Source organism: Oryctolagus cuniculus, chromosome 9 (assembly GCF_964237555.1).
Source record: "Oryctolagus cuniculus chromosome 9, mOryCun1.1, whole genome shotgun sequence".
Taxonomy (NCBI): Eukaryota; Metazoa; Chordata; class Mammalia; order Lagomorpha; family Leporidae; genus Oryctolagus; species Oryctolagus cuniculus.
The window spans coordinates 89,191,924-89,219,896 of record NC_091440.1 but is presented as its reverse complement, the minus strand read 5'-3'; the positions used below and the strand labels follow the sequence as shown (position 1 = coordinate 89,219,896).

The following is a 27,973-nucleotide window of genomic DNA, read 5'->3' as shown; positions in this document are numbered from 1 at the left end:
GAAGATATACATATGACCAAGTATATGAGAAAAACACTCAGTGTCACTAGCCATCAGGGAAATGCAAATGAAAACTCTCTTGATATATTACCCAACCCCAGTCAGATTGGCTACTATCAATGAAACAAAACCTAACATATGCTGACAAGGATAGAGAATGTGGTAGGAATGTAAATGAGTACAGCCTGAATAGAGAACACCATGGAGGTTCCTCCAGAACTACCACAGATCCAGCAATCCCATTTGTGGATATATAGCCAAAGGAAATGAACTTGGCATATCAAAGAGAAACCTGTACTCCCGTGTTCATTGTAGCATTATTTGCAACAGCCAAGATGTGGGATCAACCAAGGTGTCCACTGGCAGATGAACAGATAATGAAAATGTAGTATTTATATAATAGAATATTATTCATCAATAAAAGAGAATGAAATCCTGGAATCTGTGAGAAAATGGATGAAACTGGAGGACACTGTGTTAAGTGGAATAAGCCAGCCACAGAAAGAAAAATATTTCATGGTCTTTCTCGTGTGTTTCTGGAAGTGACAACAGTTGATCTCAAAGAGGAGAGAATGGGTGGGGCAGCGCTGTGGCTGCTCCACTTCTGACTCCACTCCCTGCTCATGCACCTGGAAAAGCAGCAGAGGACAGTACAAGTACTGGACCCCTGAACCTACTTGGGAGACCCAGAGGAAGCTCTTGGCTCCTCGCTTCAGTCTGCCATATCATCAGTGCAGTCTTCCTCATGGCCTGGACTATATGGCCATTTGTGTAGTGAACCAGCAGATGAAAGCTCTATCTCCCCTTCTCTCTCTCTCTCTCTGTCTCTCCCTCTCTCTCTGTAACTCTGCCTTTCAATTGAATAAATAAATCTTAAAAAACAAACAAACAGAGGAGAGAATGGGGGTGTATAGAGGCTGAGAAGTGTCAGGGCAGGGGTGCAGGGAGGGGCAAAGTGAGGCTGGGTAATGTGCACCACAGCAGTGAGCCAGGAGGAATACATGCTGCATTCCACAGAATGTGGGTGACTCTAGTTTACGGATCTTACATACTATATGAAGAACTAGGGAACAGGAGTACAAAGACTCCAAACACAAAGAAATGGTGCCCTATTTGATCATCACACATAGTACACACATCTTGAATTATCTCTGTGCCCTGTAAGCATGTATAATTATTTATACCAATTATACCAATGTATAATTATTTATACCAATAAAAAGAAAAAAAATTACAAAGGATTTGGGCCACAGACAGCTTGACATCTGGGTTTTGAGTATTTTTCAGTATTTCTTTACTGGTATTATGTCTGTCCTATCTTTGTGTTTTCAATACTTTCTTATTAAAGAATGTACTCAGTGTATGTCTTTAACATCACTCAAACATGAAATAAGGATAAAGACACTTCTATGCTCATCTTAAACCCTCAGTGGGCAGAGGAAGGCCATCTTGTCCCTCCTCCAAGGCTGGGTGTGCCCATGGCTTGTTCAAGAATGTGCCAGCTCGAGGATGTGGGGAAAAAGGGACACTAACCCACTGTTGGTGGGAATGCAAACTGGTCAAGCCACTATGGAAATCAGTCTGGAGATTCCTCAGAAACCTGAATATAACCCTACCATTCGACCCAGCCATCCCACTCCTTGGAATTTACCCGAAGGAGTTTAAATTGATAAACAAAAAAGCGGTCTGCACCCTAATGTTTATTGCAGCACAATTCACAATAGCCAAGACCTGGAACCAACCTAAATGCCCATCAATGGTAGACTGGATAAAGAAATTATGGGATATGTATTCTTTAGAGTACTATACCGCAGTAAGAAACAACGAAATCCAGTCATTTGCAACAAAATGGAGGAATCTGGAACACATCATGCTGAGTGAAGTAAGCCAGTCCCAAAGGGACAAATACCATATGTTCGCCCTGATCGGTGACAACTGACTGAACACCAAAAAGGAAACCTCCTGAAGTGAAATGGACACTATGAGAAATGGTGACTTGATCAGCATAGCCCTGACTGCTAATGGACAACTTAATACATTATCCCTCATAGTATTTTTTTTTGTCTGTTCTACTTAATATGACTGGTTTAATTCTGTAATTATCACACAGTTATTCTTAAGTGTTGAAAATTAACTGAAATGTGATCCCTGTTAAACATAAGAGTGGGAATAAGAGAGGGAAGAGATGTATAATTTGGGGCATGCTCGGGCTGACTTGCCCCAATTGGTAGAGTTGGAAACATACCAGGGGATTCCAATTCAATCCCATCAAGGTGGCATGTGCCAATGCCATCTCACTATCCCAAGTGATCAATTTCAGTTCACAATTGATCATAATGAAAGGACTAAGAGTCAAAGGGAGCACATAAACAAGTCTAGTATCTGCTAACACCAACCAATAGAATAAATAAAGGGGAGAGTGATCCAACATGGGAAGTGAGATACTCAGCAGACTCATAGAATGGCGGATGTCCTAAATAGCACTCTGGCCTCAGAATCAGCCCTAAAGGCACTCGGATCTGGCTGAAAAGCCCATGAGAGTATTTCAGGCATGGAAAGCCAAGACACTCTGGCAAAAAGATCTCTGTGAGTGAGATCCCAGTGGAAAGAACAGGTCTTCAAAGAGGGAGGTGCCTTTCTCTGAAGGGAGGAGAGAACCTCCACTTTGACTATGACCTTGTCTAAACAAGATAAGAGTCGGAGAACTCAAGGGGCTTCCATAGCCTTGGAAACTCATAACTGGTGCATAGGGAGACTACTGATGCCATAAACAGGAGTGTCAATTTGTAAATTCAACAACAGGAGTCACTGTGCACTTACTCCTCATGTAGGATCTCTGTCCTTAACGTGCTGTACACTGAGGCTTAATGCTATAACAAGTACTCAAACAGTATATTTCACTTTGTGTTTCTATGGGGGTGCAAACGATTGAAATCTTTACTTAATGTACACTAAACTGATCTTCTGTAAAAAAAAAAAAAAAAAAAAAAAAAAGAAAGAAATTATCAATTCCCAACTTGACTCTCACTGGGATTAAACATGACAATAGGTCTGATCTGATTTCATCATCATTTAAAAAAAATAATCTATTATTTTTCACTTTATGTTTCTGTGTGGGAGCAAACTGTTGAAATACTTACTTAAGGTATACTAAGCTGATCTTCTGTATATTAAGATAATCGAAAATGAATCTTGATGTGAATGGAAGGGGAGAGGGAGTGGGAAAGGGGAGGGTTGTGGGTGGGAGGGACGGTATGGGGGGGAAGCCATTGTAACACATGAGTCGTACTTTGGAAATTTATATTCATTAAATAAAAGATAAAAAAAAAAAAAAAAAAAAGAATGCGCCAGCGGTCAGCAGGGTGGAGGGCACCACACTGCAGCCTCCTGGGGGGGGGGGGTGTCAGTGCAGCCCTGTCCTGCCATGAGGAAGACTGCACTGATGATATGGCCAATGAACACATATCCTGTGACAGGGACAATGATGCTCCACTTAGCACTATTAGTGCCACTCTGGCTAGCTTTATGACAGCTCAAGGAGCATGGAAGCATGGCAAGCAAGGCATGAAACATAAAAAGGAGAGTGCATAAAAGCATAAAACCATTGCCTGTCCTCATAAGCTATATGCTAAGCCTGCTTCCGAGAGGTCTTGGGGCTTGTTTCTAGAGACCCGAGGCAGGCAAGTGGCCTCCATCTCTGTGTGCTGGATGGACAGCCCTCTGACAGGTGGTGCCAAATGCTCTTTCCCAAGCTTTCTATAGCATAGGATTGACCAGGTATATTCAGTGCCTCAAGGTTCATCTGTATTTCCTGGCTGCTCCCAGCACCTGAACCTCTGAGTCTGGCTTTGTCAGGGTGTGGAAGGAAGGATGGGGTAGTGAGTCAGACCCCCTTGCACTACGGTCTGGACACTTTTCACATGGAGAGGATCCCGTATCAAAAGAAAACAGTTCAGGCAACCAGCTTCCATCTCCCTCTGGAAGGAGATAGTGGCCCTCCAGGAGAGACAGGGCCAGAACATCTGGTTATCAAGATCCCATTCCATCAGAGGGGGTGTCCATTTTCACACTGGGAACAATGCACTCCCTCCGAGAGCAGGCGCCGGAGCTGCTAGGCCCAGGGAAGTGCATATCACAGTGATCAGCACAGCTAAGATGGGCAAGAATGCACATGACCCACAGATTACAGAAGTCAGGACAGGTTCTCCATATTTCAGAGGGGCCAGAGATGTCCCCCATAAGCCCCTCTAGGAAGCCTTCATCACGAGGGGCTGCTCCCTGCAGTTAGAAGATCTAGCGAAACCTCTTCCTGTTTCAATTCATCCCTGACCCATCAGTTCAAAGCACTGTCCCTGAATTTTCCCTCCTGTGTCTTTTTATTGAGGCACTGACAGGGCCAGGGCAGAGGGAACAAAACCCACAGGCACGTGGCTTACATTACAAAGAGGCAGAGTTGCTCTACTTCAATGAGGTTCCGCTGTATTGGGAGGGGCAGACCGGAGGACAGCACCACAATAGTGACAGCAAAGGCTGACTGAGCCCTGCCACAGTGCCACGGAGTGCGAGGCACTTCCCCCAGACTGGCTCACTTAACTACACACCACTCCAGGGCATAGCTACTATGCCTTTCACGGAAGCTTAAGAATATCAGACCACTTATGTGAGGTGAGGTCAGGATTCCTAGCAGTGTGCACATCACACCTGCTGGGCCCTCTTGTGGCTCTCTGCCCACCAGCAACTGCCAGGGTAGCCATCCCAGGAAGAAAGTCATGATCACACTCATGGCTGCCTGGGTGAGACCTCAGCAAGTGGAGACCAGGGATTCAGGCAGGCAGGGTGCTGTGGGGAATGCACTTCCTGGTTTCCAAAGGGAAACAGGAATCAGGTTCAAGAAGAGAGACTGCTCTTCCATCTTTCCTGTCCCCAAGGCCCCTCCATGCAACCGTAAATATGCTACCACTAAGCAGATGGCTGAAAGGTGTACGTCATCCATGAATCTTTACCCGGTGAAACCCAATCCATGCTAAAAGCAGCATCCTGCTCAGCAATGGCTCATGTTGCTGCCTGTGCTGGAACGGGGGTGGGGAAGGAGGCTACAGGAACAGGCATGGTTAGCCTTGAAGAAGTGGCATTTCCCCACAGTTATTCTCATGGAAGGTAAAGCCCACTGGGGCTGGCCTGCCTTCAACTTGTGGGGAGTCCTGTCTGGAAAGCACATTTGTTCGCTCCAGGCCTCAGTGACTGAAGCCAACTACGTAGGCTGTACACAGTCCCTTCACTGCTCAGGGCAAATTCTTCTGGCCAGTCAGAGAAAAATGACACTGACATCCTAAGGTGAGTCTCTCTTGTCTTGGCCACTCGGCCTCTCCACAGAAAATAAACACTCTACTGTTAAGTTCCCCTCAGGAGGGCAGGCCATCCTTGCCTGCAAGGACCCACACCAGGAATTTGATGGTAAGAATCGTGTGGGATGTGTATCACAAATAGACACCCCAATAGATTCCCCAGGGCAGGGCTCAGGAATTACTTTTCACCACATATGCCAGGCGGTGTTTTGTCACCAAGGAAATCTGGAAAACTAAGAGTGCTGATTCTCAAAGCGTGGTCTCTCTCTGGTCTACAGCATCACCTGGGAGCTGTTTAAAAACAAAAATCTCAGCTTTAACTCCAGATCGACTGAATCAGCTCAGCCAAGCTTGGTTATAATGCCCCAGGACGGGGCCAGCGTGGACCAAGACCAATTTCTGGCCCTCAACCCATTTGTTCAAGGAAACGAGTGGGAGAATTCATGGGCCTGGCCCACCTCCTGCACGGTGCTTACAACTACAGGTAATATAGTAGCAATAGTAACTGCTGGCACTGAATTAGCACTCACTGGTTGTTGCTGTCTTAGATTTAATCCCCACAGCAAATCTCTGAGGTGCAGTATCCTTTACAGATGAGGAAATGGAGGCACTTGGGCAACCACAGGTTGGGTAACCTTCCTGCAGCTAATAGCTGCCAGAGTAGGGCTTCCAGCCCAGATCTGTTAGGCCCCAAAGCCAGGTTTTTTTCTGTTTTTGTTTTTTAAGATTTATTTATTTATTTTGAAAGAGTTACAGAAAGAAAGGGAGAGTGAGAAAGAGAGAGATAAAAAATTTTCATCTGCTGTTTCACTCCACAAAAGGCTGCAACAGCCAAGGCTGCACCAGGCCAAAACCAGTAGCCAGGAACCGGGAGCCAGGAACATCATCTGGGTCTCCCAAGTAGGTAGCAGGAGCCTAAGTACTTGGTCCATCCTCTGTTTCTTTTCCCAGGCCATAAGCAGAAGCTGAATCAGGACTGGCGCAGCAGGGACATGAACTGGCACCCATATGCTGGCACTGCTATACCACAACACTGGCCCCACCAAAACCATGCTCTAAAACAGCACATTATGTGGCCTCCTGCAGCAGATACCTGAGTTGAGAGTTCTCTAGACTCCCAGAAAGTGTGGTTGGACCAGGTGATTTTTTTTTTTTTTTTTTTTTGACAGGCAGAGTGGACAGTGAGAGAGAGAGACAGAGAGAAAGGTCTTCCTTTGCCGTTGGTTCACCCTCCAACGGCCGCCGCGGACAGCGCGCTGCGGCCGGCGCACCGCGCTGATCCGATGGCAGGAGCCAGGAGCCAGGTGCTTCTCCTGGTCTCCCATGGGGTACAGGGCCCAAGCACCTGGGCCATCCTCCACTGCACTCCCTGGCCACAGCAGAGGGCTGGCCTGGAAGAGGGGCAACCGGGACAGAATCCGCCGCCCCGACTGGGACTAGAACCCGGTGTGCCGGCGCCGCTAGGCGGAGGATTAGCCTAGTGAGCCGCGGCACCGGCCGATTTCTTAAAGCTATTTTGAGGGGCTGGCGTTGGGGCACAATGGGTTAAGCCACTTGCAATACTGGCATTCCATATGAGTGCTAGTTTGAGTCCTGGCTGCTTTACTTCCAATCCAGTTCCCTGCTAATGTGCCTGGGAAAGCAACAGAAGATGGTCCAAGTGCTTAGGCCCCTGCCATCCACATGGGAGACCTAGCAGAAGTTCAACGCTCCTCACTTCAGCCTGGCCCAGTTCTAGCCATTACAGCCGTTTAGGGAGTGAAACAGCAGATGGAAGATATCTCTCTCTCTCTCTAACTCTGCCTTTCAAATAAATACATAAATCTTTAAAAAGAAAAGAACTGCTATATTATTTTTCATCTTCAAGTGTAACATCTTATCAAGGAAGAACCGAAGGCAGAAAATGCACCAAACTCTGTGCTTTGTGCTGCAGGGAAGTTGGAAAAAAATACATGATACAGCTCTTGCAGCTTATATTTTCCTTGGGGAAACTAAGACCAAATCTGCAGCTATTTCCTCTGGGCTTTTCACTTTTAAGAGGCCATTTTTCACTCTGCATAGCATCTAAAGGTGTTCTTCTTTTTCAAATTTAAGTAAGACGTGTGTCTCCTGCACTGCATAGATGATGACTGATCTGTTCCATGCTGCCCTTGCTATTACACTGTACTATAAGTACTGTGATTCCAGCCTTCTATGCATCTGCTGCCCCTTGCCTTTCACACTGCGTAAATTGTGGTGAGGAAAATCTCTTAGAGCAGTGAAGTCGTACTGACCCACACTTACCCCAAAGTCAAGTTATTGGCTCTGCCCAAGGATTTACAATGCGCCCTGACAGCATATCCCACCCCAACTGTGGGGGTCAAGCCAAGAGCATGTGGCCTCCTTCTCTGGAGTGCAGCAGGGTGGGTGGGGCTCCACGGGTGTTCGGGACAGACTGGCAGAGGTATGTGACAATGACAGAACTGCAGGTGCCAGGAGGAAGCTGCTCCTGGAACGAGAGGGGAGCCACTGTGGGGCCAGCTCTAGAGGTGGCAGCTTTGTACAGGGCATGCCCAATGCCAGGGCTGAAGGGGTGGAATGCAGCTGGAAGTAGCTCTGCCCAGCATACACATTCTTGGATCTTTAAAAAAAAAAAAAAAAAGCCCTGCTTTCTTTATCCCCTACTCACTCCCTTCATCACATCGGATGTATGTGCCCAGTACAGGATTCAAACGCTCTTACATGTCAGCACAAAGCTCCCCGGTCAGGGGCTGCAGCAGGAGCTTCCACCTGCAGCCCCACCTGTGTGGATTTCTCCTGTGCACTCTCTGCACCCTGCTGCTGGACGTGGCCAAGGCCATCTCTGCTGATACTGGAGGCCCTGGAATACAAGCCAGCAGCAACAGCAAGCCTGGGAGAGTGTTGGGGGTGGGTTGGAGCATGCATGGCTCCCAGGTTGGTTAAACATAATTTAACACTGGGGTTGGCCAGGTGTAAAACCACTTGCTGCTGAGTGCAGTGGCTCAGAAACAAGTTTTCTGCCCCTGTCTTTACCACGGGGAGAAACAGAAGCCTGGAGAAGTGAGTTGGCCTCTCCAGGACTGCAGTCCACCAGGGGCTGAAGTGCTTCCAATTCAGGGACCTTCCTGGGACCTCCCAAGCAGTCATTGCTTAAATCTACTGCTCTCCCCCACATGCCATCTCATCTTGCCAGAGGATTTGTAAACAACTTGAGGGCAGAACCTGTGACTTATTTTTTTTTCCTGTTACCTTTTCAGAGATTAACAGAGTGCTTGAGACATGGCAAGTATTCAACAAATACTTACTGAGTCTGTGAATTAAGTCCCATGGGTATGATCCTTTCTGGATAACAAGATGAAGACATGGGGCCCTAACTGGAATAGGGGAGAAAGAGTCCTGGGACAGCAGGGAAAACAGGAAGAATCCTGGCCTTGCACACAGGAAACCTCAGGGAATCTTGGCTTGAGTCTTAGTCACCATCAGTGTCCTTACCTATAAGAGGATAAATAAATGCTCCTGTCCTGTCTACTCTGCAGGTTCCTGTGAGGACGACCAAATGAGGGAATGGCCAGGACGTCCTTTGTACCTGGCCCACCAGCATGCCGAATAACCCACGTGTGCTCACACATGCCATGCACTGTGTTAAACAGAGTGCACACCAGCTTCCTTAACCTCTACTTGGGTTCTGGGAGCAAGGTATTAGTCTTATTCCCATTTCTCAGATGGGGCATGGCTGTGGGTGGAAGAGCCAAGAGTCAAACCCAGACAGTCTGGCTTGGACTCCATGTTGTTAAAAGTTGCTGTGCTGCCCTCCCAAGGTGAGGCTGTTCCCTGGGCACAGGCTGACCTGCTGGCCACATCCTCTTCAGTGCCCTTGTCCAGCACGCTGCTCAGGTTGTGCTCAGCCTGCGTCTCCTCGGGTACCTCCTCCAACTCCTCTGCCTGCCTCACGGACAGGCGGTAGTTCTCCAGCTCAATCCGCTCAGGAGTGCCCCTCAGCCGCTTGGCAATGCTGGGCTCCTCCAGGCCATTCACATTTGAACCTGCAAGATGAGCAAAGAAGCCAAGTTCTGATGACGAATGACAGAAAAGGAACACCAGCCACAGGATGATGGGAGATGTGTAGGGTGGGAGGAGGGGCTGAAGGTGAGCACCTGGAGGCATCTGAGGCAGTCACCCTAGTCTTTGCAAAATGTGGATGCCCTCCCATGGAGTCAGAGCATGGCACAGACTGGAAGTCAGAAAGTCCCAGATTTGGCAGGGGCCAGGAAAGGATGCTGCTGTGGCAGAAGTGCATAAGCAGGAGGAATTAAAAATCAGCCTGTCCACATCCATTCCTATAGCACTGGCTTTCTCAACGGAACCCCAGCCAGATCGAGAAAAGAGAAGCGAACCAGTAACATGAAAGAGACTTGGGATAGTCCTTGAGGGGCTCTTCTCATTGCCCGGGAGCCAAGCATCTCTAAAGCAGCCTTTCCCACCCCACTAACCCAAGGTTCAGTCAAGGTCCGCGCCTTGTGTTGGCTGGTTCTGCTGAGGTGGCCAGGCTGGCTGTCCTGCAGGACTCACACTGTGGATGTCTCTGTCTCTCATGGTTGGGTCTATGACAAATACTTTGTGTTGAACAGAGATACCACCTGGGTGATGCTGCACCCTTCTAGGGTACCACTGCTCGGGGAGCTCAGAGTCAAGCCTGACTGCTTGGGTGGTGTCATTCATGTCTCCAGTGCAAAGGCACAGCTTCCCCATTGTGAACAACCACCCTCAGTGTGATGCTTAGAAACCAGGGGCTGCTCTGCCCCCAGCACTCTTTGACCCAGTGCTCTGAGCACTCATCCACAATCTTTGCTGAGTCCATGTATTGGGGTCACAAGATGGTGATCTTTCTTTTTCTTCTTCCTTTTTAAAGATTTATTTGAAAGTAAGAATTACAAGGAGGGAAAGACAGAGAGAGAGATCTTCCAACAACTGGTTCACTCCCTAAAATGGCTGCAATGGTGAGGGCTGGGCCAGGTGGAAGCCAGGAGCTAGGAGCTTCTTTTGGGTTTCCCACGTGGGTGGCAGAGGCCCAAGTACTTGGGCCATCCTCCACTGCTTTTCCCAGGCCATTAGCAGGGAGCTGGATCAGAAGTGGAGAAACCAGGACTCCAACCAGTACCCAAACGGGATGTCAGTGTTGCAGGTGGTGGCTTAAGCCAATGCACCACAATGCTGACCCCAAATAATCTTAAAAAAAAAAAAAAAAAGAGTATTATGTCTTTTTTGTCTCTTAGCTTTTTGTTACTACAATGAAATACTAATGATGAAGGAAAGAGGTTTACTTCAGCTAATGGTGTTATTAGAGGTTCACAAAGATTAGTGGCCTCATTGGTTTGGCATCTGGTGGGAATGTTCTTGCTGACAGAGTCCTGAGGCGGCTCAGAGCAACACCTGGCAAGAGGGAGCACAGCCTATATCTTTCCATATGAAGCCACCATGATTCGATATGGAGCTTCATCCTAGCACTCAAATCCAATCCCATTACTTCTCAAAGACCTCATCTGGCAACATGACAATTGGATCAACTTTCCACTCTCCTAGAGCTATTAACCTAAGACTTTGTGGACCAGAGCTGGAGCTGCAGTTCAGTAGGTTAGCTGTCACTTGTGACATCTGCATTCCATATGGAATGCCAGTTCAACTCTTGGCTGCTCCACTTCTCATCCAGCTTCCTGCCAATGTGCTTTGGAGGGCAGTGGAAGATGGCCCAAGTACTTCAACCTCTGTCAACCACATGAGAGATCAGGATGGAGTTCTAGGCTCCTGGCTTCAGCCTGGTCCAGCCTGGCTGTTGTAGTCATTTAAAGAGTAAACCAGTGGATGGAAGAATTCACACTCTCTCTCTGGCACTCTGCTTTTCAAATAAACAAAAGCAAATCTTTAGGAGGAAAAAGGCCTTGGGGACCAAGCCCTTAACACATGGACCTCTGGGGGACACCCCAACTAACATCAAAACCATAGTGTTCTGTTTTGATATAGGGCAGTTCCCTTGACCCCCTTCTTAATGTTATGTTTTTCAGATGTTCCTTACAAAGGAGATAGCCATTTTGTGATATGTGACTATACCAGTAATTTGCTAAAAGAGCTCAGAAAAGCTGTGTAACAGCTCAGAGCTTATTTCCTGGTCTTTAAAGGAAGACCGAGTCTGCCTTCCAGGGTTAGTCTGAGTGCTGAATGAAATTGCATACATATACAAATGCAGAGGTATGAGCATGCTGGCTCTGGGCCCGATACATATCTCAGCCTTCCTCTTCTAGTTAGGCCTACTATACCAGCAGTATTCAGTAAATGTGGGTGAAATGTATACTGTTGGTTAGTAGTATTTTCATCTCCAAATTTGTATGTATTCTTGCACAGGGATGTCATGTCCATTTGCTCTCAACTGTCAACAGTAGTTATTTGACAAAGAAAGAGAGGTGAGAGAACAGCATTGGCTAAGACCCAGCAATGCAATACATGATGGCAGTTGGGTATTTATTACCAGATCTTCAGGGGGAGCAGACTTGAAAGTGGCAAAGAGGCAGAAAGCAAGTGGGAATGAACGGGGCACAAAGAGCCCTGCATCCCGCCCAGGAAGGTCATGGATTTCTGTGGCATTCTAAGTTCTGAGATAATATTGGGCTTTGGCATGCAACATCACACCAACCTAGTCTGGGGTGACAGGTGGTCTACTAGGGAAAGCTGGATTAAGGAAAGGAGTAGAATATTGGTGTGGCAATTTTTGTGGCATAACAGGCCACGCAGAAAATGTTCTGGAGCTCAGCACTTCTGTTGCATACAATGTTTTCAGCCTCTTTATAATGGCACAAAAAGAGCTTTATGAATCCAGGTAGTCACAGGACAAAACCTCAGTGCCATTGCATGAATTACTGGGATCTTCTACCAAATAGCATCTGTCAAATTTACTACAGGATTGTCACTGAAAAGCCAGATCATGGGTCATTGTTTTTGTACAAACTCAGGTACCTGTGTAATGATGGGCTCTGAATACAAATCCTTGGGTTTTCCTGGGCCTTGTACCCATGCCCATTTGTTCTACTCTTTGAACCCTGAGAGGCGTCATTTTAAACATCTCTGCTCTGTTGTTCAACACTGAGCTCAAGGCTCCAAAAGTGTAAGCTAAAATGCTGAGCTAGGGCATCTGGAAGACTAGAATATATGCAGACTATAGCTAATGACAAAAAGGAGACAGGGCAAAGCTGGTAGGGCTTAACTTGACGTTCTCCAAATCTGCCCAGGCCAGGCTGCATTAGGTCATTATTTCCTGCCATCTGCTGTCTTGTCCTCTCTCCTTATCAAAGCCCAGTGTCCCAAAATAAAGATGTGAAAAGCCGAGGAGTCCCTGACTACACTATCATCTGATTCTTTCCTGCCAATTGCATTTTTGACAACTGCCCTTAAACAGAAAGCAGATAAGAAGGAGAAATACAGCAATGACCCAAGCATGAGCTTTCTGGAACTCCACCAATATGGACTAAAAACCAGTACTACTTCTTTTCTTCCCCCATTTATTTGAAAGAGAAAAAGAGAGAGAGAGAGAGAAAATGAAGGAACTCTCCTACCTGCTGGTCTACTCCCCCCACATGCCCACAACACCTGGAACTGGGCTAGGCCAAAGCCAAAAGTCTGGAACTTTATCCAAGTCTCCCAGGAGCGTGGCAAGGACCCACATACTTAGGCCATCACCTGAAGCCTCCAAAGGTACACATTAGTAGGAATCTGGAATTGGCAGCAGAGCTAGGACTGGAACTCAGGCACTCTGATATGGAGTGTGGATTTTCTAAACAGTATCTTAACTGCTGTGCCAAATGCCTGCCTCAAAAACTTGAACTTCTCTAGTGGACCTTTAACCTAACAGTTAAGATGCTGGTTAGGATAACTGCATTTTTTTTTTTTTTTTGACAGGCAGAGTGGACAGTGAGAGAGACAGAGAGAAAGGTCTTCCTTTGCTGTTGGTTCACCCTCCAATGGCCACCGCGGCCAGCGCACTGCGGCTGGCACACCGTGCTGATCCGAAGGCAGGAGCCAGGTGCTTCTCCTGGTCTCCCATGGGGTGCAGGGCCCAAGCACTTGGGCCATCCTCCACTGCACTCCCTGGCCACAGCAGAGGGCTGGCCTGGAAGAGGGGCAACTGGGACAGAATCCGGTGCCCCGACCGGGACTAGAACCCGGTGTGCCGGCACCACAGGCGGAGGATTAGCCTGTTGAGCTGCGGCGCCAGCAAGATAACTGCATCTTATATCAATGTGCCTGGGTTTAATTCCTGGCTCTAGCTCCTGCTTCCTGTTTCCTGCCAATGTAAACCCTCAGAGGCAGCAGTGATGGCTCTAGTAACTGGATTCGCATAACCCACATGGGAGATGTGGACTGAGTTCTTGGCTCCTGGATTTGGCCTGGCCAAGCCCTAGCCACTGTGGGCATTTGTGGCATGAAGCAGTAAATAGGCACTCTGTCTCTGAAAACAAACAAATAAAACCAAAACCAGTACTTCTTTTAGCTGGAAAAAACAAACAGGATCATTGTGCTCTTACATTTGTATATATGAAATGCATGAAATTTATTCACCTTCTATAAATAAAACAATAAAAAAGAAATGGGAAAAGAACTATCACTTTAAGGAAAACAAACCAGTAACATTCAACAATTCAAACTCAACCAATTTCAAGGTAGAGTGAACAAACACACTCATGTAGAAACACACTCAAGAAGTGATGTCTGCTTTTAGTGGATAACACATACTATTTACCAGGAATTCTCCTAGAACCTCCAGAAACAAAGTGGATTAAATCTATCTACTCTTAAGAAGCTGCAGGCTATTCACAGGAGAGAGAGTCCCGTAGGAATCACTTTGATGTGAAGCATTAAAACTGATGGAGGCATGTGGTGCTATGTGAGTGAGTACAAGGGTCAAGAATCCACCCAAAGACTCAAGGAAGGTGTTCTGGAGGAATATGTAGTTGACGGCTTAGAAAAATGTTCTGTGAGGCTGGTATTATCATTCTATAAATGAGGTAACCAGAGTTCAGAGACATTAAGAAAGCTGCCTAAGGTCACACAGCATCAGAGAGCAGTAGAGCCGAGATTTGAATCTGAGGATGAAAGCAATCATTCTGGATGATTCACCTTGGAACCAGGCTGTTCCAAGATTTGCAAGGTGGAGAGGGTGTGTCTTCCATAAAGAGTTCCATTCTGCCCTCCCAGTTTGGAGTTTTCAATGTAATCACCTCCCCAGTATAATTTCTAAGATGAGGGACACAGAACTTCACCAGTGTCCTGGAGCAGAGAACACGGCATCTGGAAGAACAGACGTTCTGTCCGCTGATGCGTGTTGTTTCTCTTGGGGATATTCCTGCCAGCTCTGCTATCTAAAGGGCCTTTAAGTAGCAGAACTTGGCAGTCTAATCCCAGAGCCTGAGGCCTGGGGAAGGAGCAATGTTGGTTTCATTCTGGGCTTGGCTACAACCAGCAAAAAAGAAGCCAGAAACACTCAGAACTCCTCAGCTCATTCACACTGCAGTCCCCTAGAGAAAGGATGATTGAGGGTGTGCAAACTTTAAGAGGTGGCTCACCTGACATTTTCTTAAAACTGAAGTGGGAAGGGGCTGAGTCACCTCCACTGTTCCAGTCCTATAGGCTTACGCAGCCTGGGGCTTCCAGCAACAAGGAAGTTCCCTGGGGAGGATCCAGGGAGGGTCAATATGTCCAGAGGGAAGGTGACACTCAGAGAACACTAGGCAAGGACCCACAACTCACAAACTGCCTAAATATGTCTGACATTCATAGTCTATAATCTTAAAATGCCATGGGAATTTGAAAAAAAAAAAAAAAAAGTAAATAAATCAATGAAACCAGCATCCTTGATTCTCTGTCTTGAGCAAGGGGACTGTCTGTCAGATGAGCCAAATGGGGAAGATAAACCAAGGTAGCAAAAGAAGTAACAGTGCGGGAGGTCAGGGTAGTACTCAAAACACTGTGATCAACACACCACCTGCCCAGCCCCCACCTTTGCCCCATTCTTCATCAAGTAATGGAAGATCCTGGGAGACACTGTAGGGCAGTAGGCATAAAAATAATTGCCAGATTCTGATTTGGAAAGTTAAAATACAAGCATACTTCAAAAACTCATGGAAAATGAAATTAAAAAGGTAAGTTTATTTTGGTGCATAAAAACATTTAAATCCATACATAGATGGGTCTGCAAAAGGTTCAGGAAAAACGCGTATTACGGCTGGTGCCGTGGCTCACAAGGCTAATCCTCCGTCTGTGGCACTGGTACCCCAGGTTTTAGTCCCGGTTGGGGCATCAGTTCTGTCCCGGTTGCTCCTCTTCCAGGCCAGCTCTCTGCTGTGGCCCGGGAAAGCAGTGGAGGATGGCCCAAGTGCTTGGGCCCTGCACCCGCATGGGAGACCAGGAGGAAGCACCTGGCTCCTGGCTTTGGATTGGCACAGTGCGCCGGGCGCAATGCGCCAGCCGTAGCAGCCATTTGGGGTGGGAGGGAACCAATGAAGGAAGACCTTTCTCTCTGTCTCTCTCTCACTGTCTAGCTCTGCCTATCAAAAAAAAAAAAAAAATGCATATTATATACTACAATTGATCTTAGCCAAAAGGCCGAGAAGCGATAAAATGCATATTATGTAAAGACTATACATGGACTAAAAATTTTGGGCACCAAAATAAAGTTATCATTTATTCCATTTTTTCAAGAATGTTTTAACTTTCCTTGTTTAATCAGCCAGACCAGGCTCACCAGCCAAGACTCACCTTGCTCTCCACTTCACACACTATAATGCAACAGCAACTGCACAGGGACTGCCCAGCTAAAAGTGGGATGAAAGACTGGGAATAATTTCCAAGGCTGACTCTTCACTAACTCAGGGCAGGCAAAGCTCAGGTCACAGGGAGGCCAGTTACAGCTTCACACAAACCAAAAGGAAACAGTTCCCAGGATCTGGGCTGCATCCTAAATAGGAAAAAGGCTCTGGGCCTGCCCTGAGATTCTGTTTTGGAACAGTCACGGCTTGCATGAGTCCCATAGATCATCCTGGAAGAAATATTTTTCCTAGCAGGACAACCTGCTCTCAGCTGATGAGTAGGAGCTGCCAGAAGCCTTTATTTTGTATCTGTCTGACTGTAGTTGTCCTCCTGGGGCCCCAGCAGGCAGCTCTTCTTCCCCATCCTTCCCACAGTCGCAACAAAGCCCCAGGAGTAAGCGGGGACAACTGCTGAGGACATTAGGGCTTTAGGCAACCGTGAAGGGCATCACCACACAAGGTGATTCTAAGGACCATTGAGGACTTTTCCTCTCTCTGCTCTACAAGTCATGTCTGGGCTGTCTTCCCATTCCTTTTCCTTCTTTATAAACCTGGGAAAGTCTGAATGAAATCTGAGTCTGACAAGGACAATGGAAAAGGTCCCATGAACTGAGATTTATTTCTATCCTATTTCTCTGTCTCTAGGTAGGATGGCTGCAGGGACCCATTAGTCATCAATTCTACAAATACTTATTGAGCAGCTACTCCCAGTCAGGCATGGTGCCAGGTGCTCAGGCAAACCAGCGACAAGAGCTCTGCCTGGGGGAAGCCCATGTTCTGATAGAGCATGGATGTCACCTACGTGCTAGGAGACACTAATGACCCAGAGTGGATAAACAGTGGCCACGTCCCAGTGAGGAGTAACATTAGGATTTGAAATGCCTGGCCCATCTGAGGACAGAAGCACTCCTGCCATTTTGGAAGACAGAGATTCTTTATAGAGTGCTCCCTCTTATTTCAGTTTCTTCAAACATTGCTGGACATGGGGCTGTTGTTGTGGCATAATGCATTAAGCTGCTTCCTGTAATGCTGGCATCCCATAAGGGCGCAGATTTGAGTCCCAGCTGCTCTACTTCCAATCCAGCTCCCTGCTAATGGGCCTGGGAAAGCAGCAGAAGATGGCCCAAGTCCCTGAACCCCTGCCACACAAGTGGGAGACCTGGGAGAAGCTCCTGGCTCCTGGCTTCTGCCTGGCCATTAGGAGCAGTAAACCAGCAGATGAAAGATCTCTCTGTCTTTCTCTCTGTCTCTATATCTCTGTCATTCAAATAAATAAAAAATAAATCTTTAAAAAAATTGCTGGATATTTGTGCTATGATTTTTCTTTTAACAGAGACTAGCAGAAGTTCTTTTAGTTGCCTTCCCTTCATGTCCACCCAGAGCCTTGCCTGCCCCTGCTCTGCATGCACCAAGGCAGGCCTGAACCATGTGCCACGTGTAAATGACAAGGCCTGGGGAGGCGAGGGAGTATTAAGAGGTGGTGAAACCTCCTGATGGTGGAGTCACCAGGCTGGCAGCATGAAACTGAGCTCCCAAACTCACAATAAACTGTATCAAAGGGACTTAGCCACTGCCTGAATCATTACCCTCACACACACACACAAATGCCCCGTGGAAATCAGAAGCCCTTCCTCATACCGAGCCCCAACCATTGCAAGGATATCAGGAGTTCTAGCCTTGGTTTTACGGTTTTCCTGCTCCAGCTAGAAATGACAGTTTCTACACTCTCTTCCCCAATTCCTCCTATACTGGGACATGGGGATGAGCTCATTTGCAAGCGTGGCTGTTCTAAAACAGAACCACTGTCTGGCTCAGAGATAGTTTTCTATTTAGGACATGGCCCTGGGTCCAATGCCCTGCTTCCTTTTGCTATGTATAAAGCTGCAGCTGGACCCCAACTGACTTGAGCTGAGCTAGACAAAACGTAGTCGAGAATCAGCCTGGAAGTTAGTTCACTGCTTGCTTGTCACTTTTTGCTAAAGTTCTCAAAGCAGTTGTTGCTGAGGCTCCGAAAAGTAAGCAGGGCAAATCCATCCAATGAGAGTGCCATCTTGACTTATAAGTCTAAAATATCAGAATGAGTCACTCCCTGCCTTGTAGACATCCTCAGTAGCAGAGTCAAACTGGACGTTAACTGGGATTATGGGAGAAGGGTGTTAATGTTCGGGAGCTTAGAACCCAACCAAGGCTAAAGCCTAGAGAAAAGGTCCTGTGGTTTGAACATGCCTCCTTTGCTTGTTGGAAGGTCACTGGTACCAACAACTTGGGCTTTTCTCCTCTTCTGCCCCATGGTTCATCTGCTTGTGCAGATGCTGCTTGAGGGACTCACGTTTTCTCATCCTAGGAGGGCACTAAACACTGAAAGGAAGTTCCCATGCTGTGGTGTTGGCAAGGTGGCTCCCACCTCACACATCACCCTCTGCCACGTGCCTTCCAAGGCTTCTGTGGGCAGGGACTATCTGTCCACAGAAGGTTTCCAAGTTCCCATGACAGGAGGGTCATGAAACAGGCACTGGAAGAGTAAGCGGTGACATCTGTGTAGCAGCCACCTGCCTCAGGCATCTTATATACAGCATTCCCTTTGTTACCTCAAGATATATTTTTGGAAGGAAACTGAAATAGCCTCCAGCAATGCCCACAACTACCACCTGATGTTCATGTTCACCAGAGTGACACAAAGCCTTCAAGTGTTAGAAGGTCCCTGAGACTTATCTGGAAAATAATCTCAAGTGTGTAGGGAGGGAGGTGCTGATAGGCTGAGGGGGGGGTGACCCAGGCTCAGAAGGACCCTTTCTGATGAGTGATGCTGCAGAACCAGCAGCAGTTAGAGAACTTCAGTTCTCTGGTCTCCCACAAGGCTCCCATCTGTGCACTGATTCCTAAGGGAAAGTAGTCTCCCTCACCTGCAAATGGGTCACGGGTAACACCAAGGCACCTGAGGGACGAGGGTTGTGGAAAAAACAGCTCTGACTCAGATAGGCTCCAGGACCAGGCATAAACCCTAGCTCAGCCTAAGAGAAAGCAAATCAGCTCTTACTCAGACGTCTGATGATTGAGTTAGGTGTTAAAAATTCAGTTTAATGTAAACTCTAAGTAAGGCTGTTTATGCTCTTGTTAGGATAGTGAAGAACCAACCCCCACCATGTCATGGAATGAATGGATGACTTCACATCACATCCATGTAGGCTGAAGAAAAAGCAAAGCTAAATTTGGCCATGCATTTTTGCAGAGATTTAACAATGCTTTAAAAGAGCTAGCATGCAATGCAGGTCAACTCCCCTAGCCCATTCTGCTGGAGATTAGAGTCAAACCCTTCTTAACTGCCCTGCTTCTCCAAATTTCTGCTGGTTAGGGATACATCCTAACGTGCCATCCAGTCCAAACAACATAGGATGCACAGACAAGGAAGGGAGACAACACTCACCCACTCTCTCACTCCAAATGTTCCAGCAGGTTCTGGAATCCCCAGTGGCAACCACACTTGGTATTCCTGCAATACTTCTAACTGAAGAAGTTCCATGTATTTTAGCTTACTTGCTCTTTATAACAAAGTTATCAGGCAGAGAGAAGGTAGCATTTTTCTTCTATTTTCATTTTATAGATGGGGAAACTGAGGCACAGAGTGGTTGTTATGAAAGGAGGCAGAACTAAGACTCAATGAACACCTTCTGTTTTCAAGTTCAGATGCAGCTAAGTCCTCTGAGGCCATGGTGACCACAGAAGGATGAGCACCTTCTGTGAGAACAGAAACAGTCACTGGAGGCTGGAGAAGAACAGAAATTCATTCCTTATTTTTCATCCCTGCTTTGTATAATGTTCGTAGAGCAGCCAGAGAATTAGTACAAGGTACTCACAAGTACGTAAGCATGCATCCTGGGAACTATCTGCTCACAATTTTAACAGGGGTAGGCAGTACAGTTTGGAGATTCCTGCTGTAAGACTGTGATATCATTCTGTGTCACTTCCATTATTCTCATTTACGCTCTTTTCTGATCTGGGAACAACATAATTGAAGCTAACTGCATGTCAATGCCACATCTGTTAACTTTAGATCAGTGGTTCTCAACTGGGGTCATTTATTTTCCCTCAAAGGTTCATTTGGCAATGTCTAGGGATACTAGGGGTTGTCACAACCTGGATGGGAGTGCTGCTCCTGACTTCTTTTTTTTTTTTTTTTTTTTTTTTTTTTTGACAGGCAGAGTGGACAGTGAGAGAGAGAGACAGAGAGAAAGGTCTTCCTTTTGCCGTTGGTTCACCCTCCAATGGCAGCCGCGGCTGGCGCGCTGCGGCCCGGCGCACCGTGCTGATCCGATGGCAGGAGCCAGGTACTTCTCCTGGTCTCCCATGGGGTGCAGGGCCCAAGGACTTGGGCCATCCTCCACTGCACTCCCTGGTCACAGCAGAGAGCTGGCCTGGAAGAGGGGCAACCGGGACAGAATCCGGCGCCCCGACTGGGACTAGAACCCGGTGTGCCGGCGCCGCAAGGCGGAGGATTAGCCTAGTGAGCCGCAGCGCCAGCCAGCTCCTGACTTCTAATGGGAAGAAGCTAGGGCTACTGCTAAACATCCTATAACGCACAGGATAGGGCCCCACAGTAAAGAATTCTTCTGCCCAGAATGTCAATAGTGCTGAGCTTGAGGAACACTGCCTTAGAAATTCTACCAGATTATTTCTATTTTACTTTTTAAAAAGATTTATTTATTTTATTTATCTAAAAGTCAGAGTTACAGAGAGAGAGGGAGAGACACACAGAGAGAAACCTTCCATCTGCTGGTTTACTTCCCAAATGGTCACAATGACCAGGGTTAGCCAGGCTGAAGCCAGGAGCCAGGAGATTCTTCTATGTCTCCCACGTGGGTGCAGGGGCCCAGGGACTTGGATGCCATCTTCCACTGCTTTCCCAGGCACATTAACAGGGAGCTGGATTGAAAGCCAGGACTCAAACCAGCACCCATAAAGGATGCCAGTGCTGTGCCACAGCATCAGCCTCATGCCAGATTGTTTCTGATATCTTACCAAACATTCTGATTGTGGTTTGATCAGTCTATGTGCATTAAGAATGCAAAGCAGCAGGTGCCAGAGTTGTGGCATAGCAGATTAAGCCACCACTTGTGATGATGGCATCCCATAATGGAGTTCCAGTTTGAATTCTGGCTGCTCCAATTCTGATTCAGCTCCTTGTTAATGTGCCTGGGAAAGTAACGGAAGATGGCACAAATACTTGAGCTCCTGCTACCCATGTGGGAAATCAGCATGGATTTTTAGGCTCCTGGCTTTGGCCTGGCCTAGCTCTGGCTATTGCAGTCATTTGGGGAGTAAACCAGAAGATGGAAGATTCGTCTCTCTGTCACTCTTTCAAATAAATAAATCTTTAAAAATAAATAAATAAAATGAATCTTAACAAAAGAAAAAGAAAGTAGCAAGGTCATGGACTCTTGCCTTGGTTGCCAAAGTGAGACATCTTGAAGGGGAGTACAATAAAGGAAGGACCAACCAAGAACTGCCATGCTTGGCAGACAGTAGCAGGCTGGTCTACAGAGAGGAAGCCCAGGGAGACATTCAGATTCCATGTGAAGAACTAGCTCCAATGCCACTCATGGAGCACAGGTGCTGTGGAGTTTGCAGGAGACACTTGGACTACCTCACCACGTCATGGCACAGCTCTGATTACACAAGATGACAATGCCCAACTCCTACAATGCCACCCAAGGGCAATCTACAGCAACCCCTGGCCCCTCTGGTCATGTCTGCTTTACATGGGAGGCTTAACTAGGAAATAAAGAGAGACCAAGAAAAGATTCTGATGAAATGTTCTCCCCCTTCCTTTCTCCCATGGGAAGGCTGCCAACAGAAGGACCAGCCCTGTGACATCACAGTTGGTCCTCTCCTCTCACTGAACCCAGAAGAAAACTGGCTTGAGAGCACAAAGTGGAAAGAAAGAGAGAAAGAGAGAAAGAGAGAAAGAGAGAAAGAGAGAAAGAGAGAAAGAGAGAAAGAGAGAAAGAGAGAAAGAGAGAAAGAGAGAAAGAAAGAAAGAAAGAAAGAAAGAAAGAAAGAACTCTTTGTATCTCAACTCTCCTTCTTCTCCATTTTCCATAAACAGCCTCTCCATGCGGTCGACGGGTTTTCTGCCATGGCACACCTTCTCGGGGTTAGGGTAAGGCTCCGCCCCTACCTGTTTAGGAGACTCCCTGAAGGCATTGCTGTGTCTGCACCACCAACAAGGCAAAAGCAAAACTATGATCTGGAATAGCATGCATGTCCAGCCCAAGACTTAAAAGTTAAGTCTTTTAAGTGTAAGCTGAGTTCAAAGTGGCATAAAGTTGAATGGATATGAATTTCTACATCATTCTATTACAGGTGTTTTGGCTCAAAAAGAGGTCTGAAATCATCTCTCTTCCTTACACTCAAACCCCACAGAAGGCCAGGGCAGGATGTTTCCCATGAGGGCTATTGAGTGGCAACTGTAAGAACTATCAGTTCAACCATCACTAAGGACTTTCAAAGAAAGCGTAATAAAATGAAATTGCAGAGGAAAAAAAGATGAAAAGCCAGCAAGTGTATAAGTTAGAAGCCATTAAAGCAGGGCCCAGGGAATCATAAACACCCCCAAACACATTCCCCAGTCCTCCAGGGGGTTGGCAGGTTAAATTTCCACCTGGAGAAAGAGCAAGGGGCTGTTTCAGGATCACACTTAACAACAACATAATGCTAGGCTTGATTTTATTTTATTTTATTTATTTAATTTTTTTTTTATTTTATTTTTTTGACAGGCAGAGTGGACAGTGAGAGAGAGAGACAGAGAGAAAGGTCTTCCTTTGCTGTTGGTTCACTCTCCAATGGCCGCCGCGGCCGGCGCGCTGCGGCCGGCGCACCGCGCCGATCCGATGGCAGGAGCCAGGAGCCAGGTGCTTTTTCTGGTCTCCCATGGGGTGCAGGGCCCAAGCACCTGGGCCATCCTCCACTGCACTCCCTGGCCACAGCAGAGGGCTGGCCTGGAAGAGGGGCAACCGGGACAGAATCCGGCGCCCCAACCGGGACTAGAACCCGGTGTGCCGGTGCCGCTAGGCGGAGGATTAGCCTAGTGAGCCGCGGCGCCAGCCTAGGCTTGATTTTATTTTAAGTGACCAGAAAGAGGATTGATACAGAGATATTTAAGATAGAGTTTATTTCCTATTATTTACAGTTAATTCAGATGGTTATTTATTCTCTTCCTCAGTTTCTTTTCATTTTTCCCCCTTTACATGTCAGTGATGAAATACTTTAATTTTTAAACTACTATGTTTCTAAAGGTACATTCCTTGGGATCACTGCCAAATAAATTGGGAGCCATGTATTTCCCAGGAATAATTAGATGCATACTCACTGCTCACTCAGGGCATTCATGTAGGTTTAGAAAACCTTAAATGTGGAGCTAACCACATAGCACTCTTTGCCCTCACCAAGTGCTATAGAGTTGGGGCTATAGAGAATGAGGAGGGAAGCCTTACAGCACAGCAGGTGCACAACACTCTCATGCCGGCAGTACAGACTCTACCCTGACTCTATGTCAATCAGATAGAGGGCAAATTTTTTCTTTCTTTATTAATATAAAAAGAACAGATTTCATGTACTTCATAGATGCAATTCTAAGAATATAATGATACTTCCCTCTGTCCCCCCTCCTCCTTTTCTTTCTTTCATTTCTGTGATAACTCACTTTCAACGTACTTTATAATCACAGGCTTAGTGCTCCACTAGCAAGTTTTCTTAACTTCTGTGTCTGTTTCCACATTTGCAAACCACACCCCACCCCCCTACCCCTGCCACAGGTCATTAGGAGATTACTTGAGGACCACACACAGTATCCACCTGCAGCCTGGTGTGTATTCAGTGATGCATGACAACTACCCTTGCTGCTGCTGTTGCCATTACAATGCATTTGTGATGCTGCTCTCTGTGAGCTGGTATGACATGGGCTACTATGGTAAACCAGGCTGAATCACAAATGTTGTGGGGGTAGGGGTGGGGGACAATAGGAGTCAGTGCACCTCACACTTCACACTCAGTTTTGACTTGAAGACGATACTTCCACAAAGAGGTCTCTCCTGGTAGCATCTGAGGACAGCCCCCTGGTACGGTATTTTCAACAGCATGGAGAACTGTTGCTGGCTCTTGACAACACAGCAAAGCCAGTAACACTTTGGCTCTGGCTAAGTGGATCCCCCTGCCCTGGGCACCCAGTGCTGCTTGCCTCTCTGAGATTCAAAGGCTTCTGTCAGCTTTTGAGTTTTCCTGGAGCCACCTTCCCTGCAACACACATCCCAAAGTTACTGTGCCTTTTTCAGTGCCAATTCCCCAAGAAAGGTAAACCCAGGTACATGGAAAGTAAGTAGCTAGTTCAGGGTAATCCACATCAGACTAAACTCTAGGAGGTTTTAAAACAACCTATTTAGCTAGTCTCTAGTTGGTAAAATGGCCAGAGAGAAATTTCATAGCTGTTCTCTTTCTAACCTGGAATCTCTAGATTCTGACTTAGTCCTAGGAAACAGGGAAACAAGGAATAAATAAGCTGCTATAATCAGCAACAACAATTTCTTTCAGTCCATGAAGCCCGTGTGGTTTAGCTTCTTAGAAAGAAACTTGTCCCTAAGAGTCCAGTGAGGGTCTACCCAGCAATACTTGTTGGTTTTCAGGTTTGGATTTTGAGCAGCTACCAAATGCCCAGAGGATTTTTTTTTCTCTGGAACTTACTTCTGCAGCATTGCTGGGTTCATTAACCTTGAAGAACATGAGAACATTCTGCATTAGGCCTCTGTCAGTAAAACAGCCATGGTTTTGCCAGGTGTTGGTTCAGGAAAACCAAGATGCTTTAAGGCCCTGAGTTGCTCTGCTGCCCTTATGTCCTGGACAGGTAATGCTGGACTTTAGTCATTACTTTTATATTAAGTAGGTTCTGGTGCTAAAAGAACTCAGGACCCTCACCTGAGGCGGGGGGGGGGGGGGTTCACCTTTCCTGGGGAATAGGCACTGGCTGAGGCATAGTAACACTGAAACACGTGGGATGTCTAAACCTAGCAGAAGGCTTTAGAATCTCAGAGAAGCAGGCAAGAGGCCCTAGGCTTAAGGTCTTTGACTACTTCTGGTGTCAGGGACTAATTAGTTTAAAATAATTATTAAAGAACAACAGAGCCAAGGGCTGGTGTTGTGTTGTTTCTTGTGATGTCCGCATCCTATATCAGGGTGCCATTTTGAGTACTGAGTGTTCTGCGTCTGATTCAGCTCCCTGCTAATGTGCCTGGGAAAGCAGTGAAAGATAGCTTAAGTGCTTGGGCCGCTGCCCCCCATATGGCAGAGTTAGATAGAGTTCCTGGCTACTGGCATTGGCCTACCCCAGCCCCAGCCATTGCAGTCACGTTGGAGAGTGAACCAGTAGATAGAAGATGTCTCTCTCAATGTCTCTCCCTCTTTCTCTCTGTCATTCTGCCTTTCAAATAAACAAATACATAAATCTTACAAAACAAAAACAAAAAACAATGCCAGGCAAGGACTTAAAAGAAACAAGGCTACACTATGAAATAATAATGATAAGATGGGAACAATCCTGTTATTTTACAGAATCATGGAATAAGGAACACCAGTCACTTAACAGTCACACTTGGGACAGTGTCATGCAATTAATGTACAATCACCACTAGTTGGCTAAGGACAGAAAGGAACAGAATTGAAGAAAACATAAGAGGCCAACAAAGTCTGGATTTTTCTAGAAATTATCCCAGCATGGCCCCAAGAAAGTTTGTGGCAAGGCAGAGCGGGAGCCCTGGACTCCCTTTTTGCTTAAGGATATTCCAAAACTCCCCTTTTACAGCAACCAGGGGCATGAGTTTTCTACATCTGTGGGAAACCTTCTGACTGCAGGTGCACACAACTCATTGTTAGGAGGAAAAGGTCATACACAGCAAGTTTGAGTTTGGGTGGCTGGAGTCAGGGTCTGGATGTTAGTAGTGACTCAATCTCCTGCTCACTGTCCTTGAAAACCCATTAAAGTCCCTCAGAAATATCTAGAAAATGTTCATAACTGCTTGTGCAGGGTGTTGTGAAAGTTGGCCTGCAGGAAGTAAAAGGGAGATGGTGTTCACGTGGCTGGTGAAACCCGGAAGCAATTCAGAGTCACATTTGCCTAAAGGCCCTCCTCCCTTCCAGGGAAGGTGTTTCTGCGCAGAAGCCTCTCCCCTCCAGGATTAAGTGGCATAGAGACAAGGAACAATTGTAAAGAAAGAGGCATCCGTAGCCAACACACACATGTGAAAATTCTGGGCGGTGATGAGAGAGGAACCCAGCAGTCCCATGACCTAACTCAGGCGGGACTGCCAATGCAACTCCCTCCCCCTCACTCTTTATGACTAAGAGACTTGTTGGCACTTGCAGGATGCTTGGCTGGACATGAGCTGCAAGGTAATGGCTGATTCTGGAAGTCTTGAGGTTTCAGAGCTTTGTGGAAGGACCTGGAATTAGGGCGGGTGCTTCCTGAAACCTCTGCCTGACTGTTATACTAAGAGAGTTCCCACCTAAGTATCTCCTTCTATTTTATCTCAGGGGGGACATTTGTGGGTCCTGGGTCTTACAGCATCATCCTGCCCTATTTTTTTTTTTTTTTTTTTTTTTTGCATGAAAAGAGAGTGGCCATTGTCATGGCCTGTTCTTCTCCCATGCCTGCACCACAGCATCCCTCCCAGAGAGTGTCTTAATTAGGGAAATGGCCGGGGGAAATTAGGAGAAAGCAGATAAAGAATGGATTTCAAGAGGTTTCAGAAAGAAACTGAGTTCCCAAGGGAACTTTCTAGGGTCTTCACAATGGCAGCACAGAATCCTGGCAGTTGTTACCCTCCAGTTATATGTTGCCATGCATCGATCTAGACAAGGACAGCTCTCTGCCCTTTATCATAGGGAGCTGGGAAGGCAACGGCAGCCAGAATTTAAAATTTTGAAAACTACAAACATGTAAGTACCCATCCCTATCATAGATTCTTAGTCGACTTATTGAATCCCTATACCCCACTTCTTTGTCGGCCTTTTGTAGACCACACACTTAGGCAGGAGAGAGGGAGGACATGACTGGGCAGAGAGGTCTCTCAGACCTTCCCAAGGTACCTCCCTTGGGATAACTTCTATACCACAATGCTCTGATGACTAACACGAAGCAGCTGACAGTGTTAGGGCACAGTTGTAAGACATGCAGGGATGCAGACCCTTCCTGACGGGGCCTCACAGCTCTCGAGAACACCAGGGAGAACCTAGGATTCTGATGCTCCCCTCTAAGGGTGGCCCAGCACCTCAGAGTTCTGCCCAGGGGGCTGTTTCAGAGTGGACGGAGGTCAGCAGGGCCTTCTAATTTTACAGCACCCAATTTCCTAGAGCCCAGTAGGAGCAGTCATGGTGCTGAGGGCTCTACCCACCAAGGTACCCTTCTCTGGATCGATTTGGCACTGAAGGTTGGCCAGTGCCACTGTGGTCAGCATGACCACTGAGGTCAGCAATAGTGCGGTGAGAAGGGGACCATCTGTTTCTTAAAACTGGCTCATTCCTCCACGCTTGAGAGTGGCCAAACAGAATTGGCTACCCCAGCTCAGTGTCCTGGTCCCAGCAGACAGCATGGGAGAGATGTTGGACGAGGAAGGAAGAGCAAGAACCTGCAATATCACCAAAAGCAAGGTCCCTGCACTTAAAGGCATCCATATAAGAGCCTCAAGACACAGGAGCCATATAACTGGCCCCAGCTCTCCTCATGGCCTGCTACAC

The 27,973-nt window shown here is 46.9% G+C and overlaps 1 protein-coding gene and 1 non-coding gene across 39 annotated transcripts in view; both read right to left on the bottom strand.

Moving 5' to 3' along the window:
• The window catches only part of MICAL3 (microtubule associated monooxygenase, calponin and LIM domain containing 3), a 232,860-nt gene that overhangs the window by 40,364 nt on the left and 164,523 nt on the right, over positions 1 to 27,973 (bottom strand). For 37 of the 38 annotated variants that reach the window (XM_008250134.4, XM_051837050.2, XM_051837048.2 and 34 more), the window contains one exon: positions 9,193 to 9,388. The exons of the other annotated variant lie outside the window; for it this stretch is intronic. In XM_008250134.4, coding sequence (XP_008248356.1) covers positions 9,193 to 9,388 — 196 coding nt within the window. The remainder of the gene's footprint in view (positions 1 to 9,192; positions 9,389 to 27,973) is intronic. 38 annotated transcript variants of the gene reach the window in all.
• Positions 15,818 to 16,004, bottom strand: LOC127488325 (U2 spliceosomal RNA). The gene has a single exon (XR_007915999.2). It is a non-coding gene; the product is annotated as a U2 spliceosomal RNA (small nuclear RNA).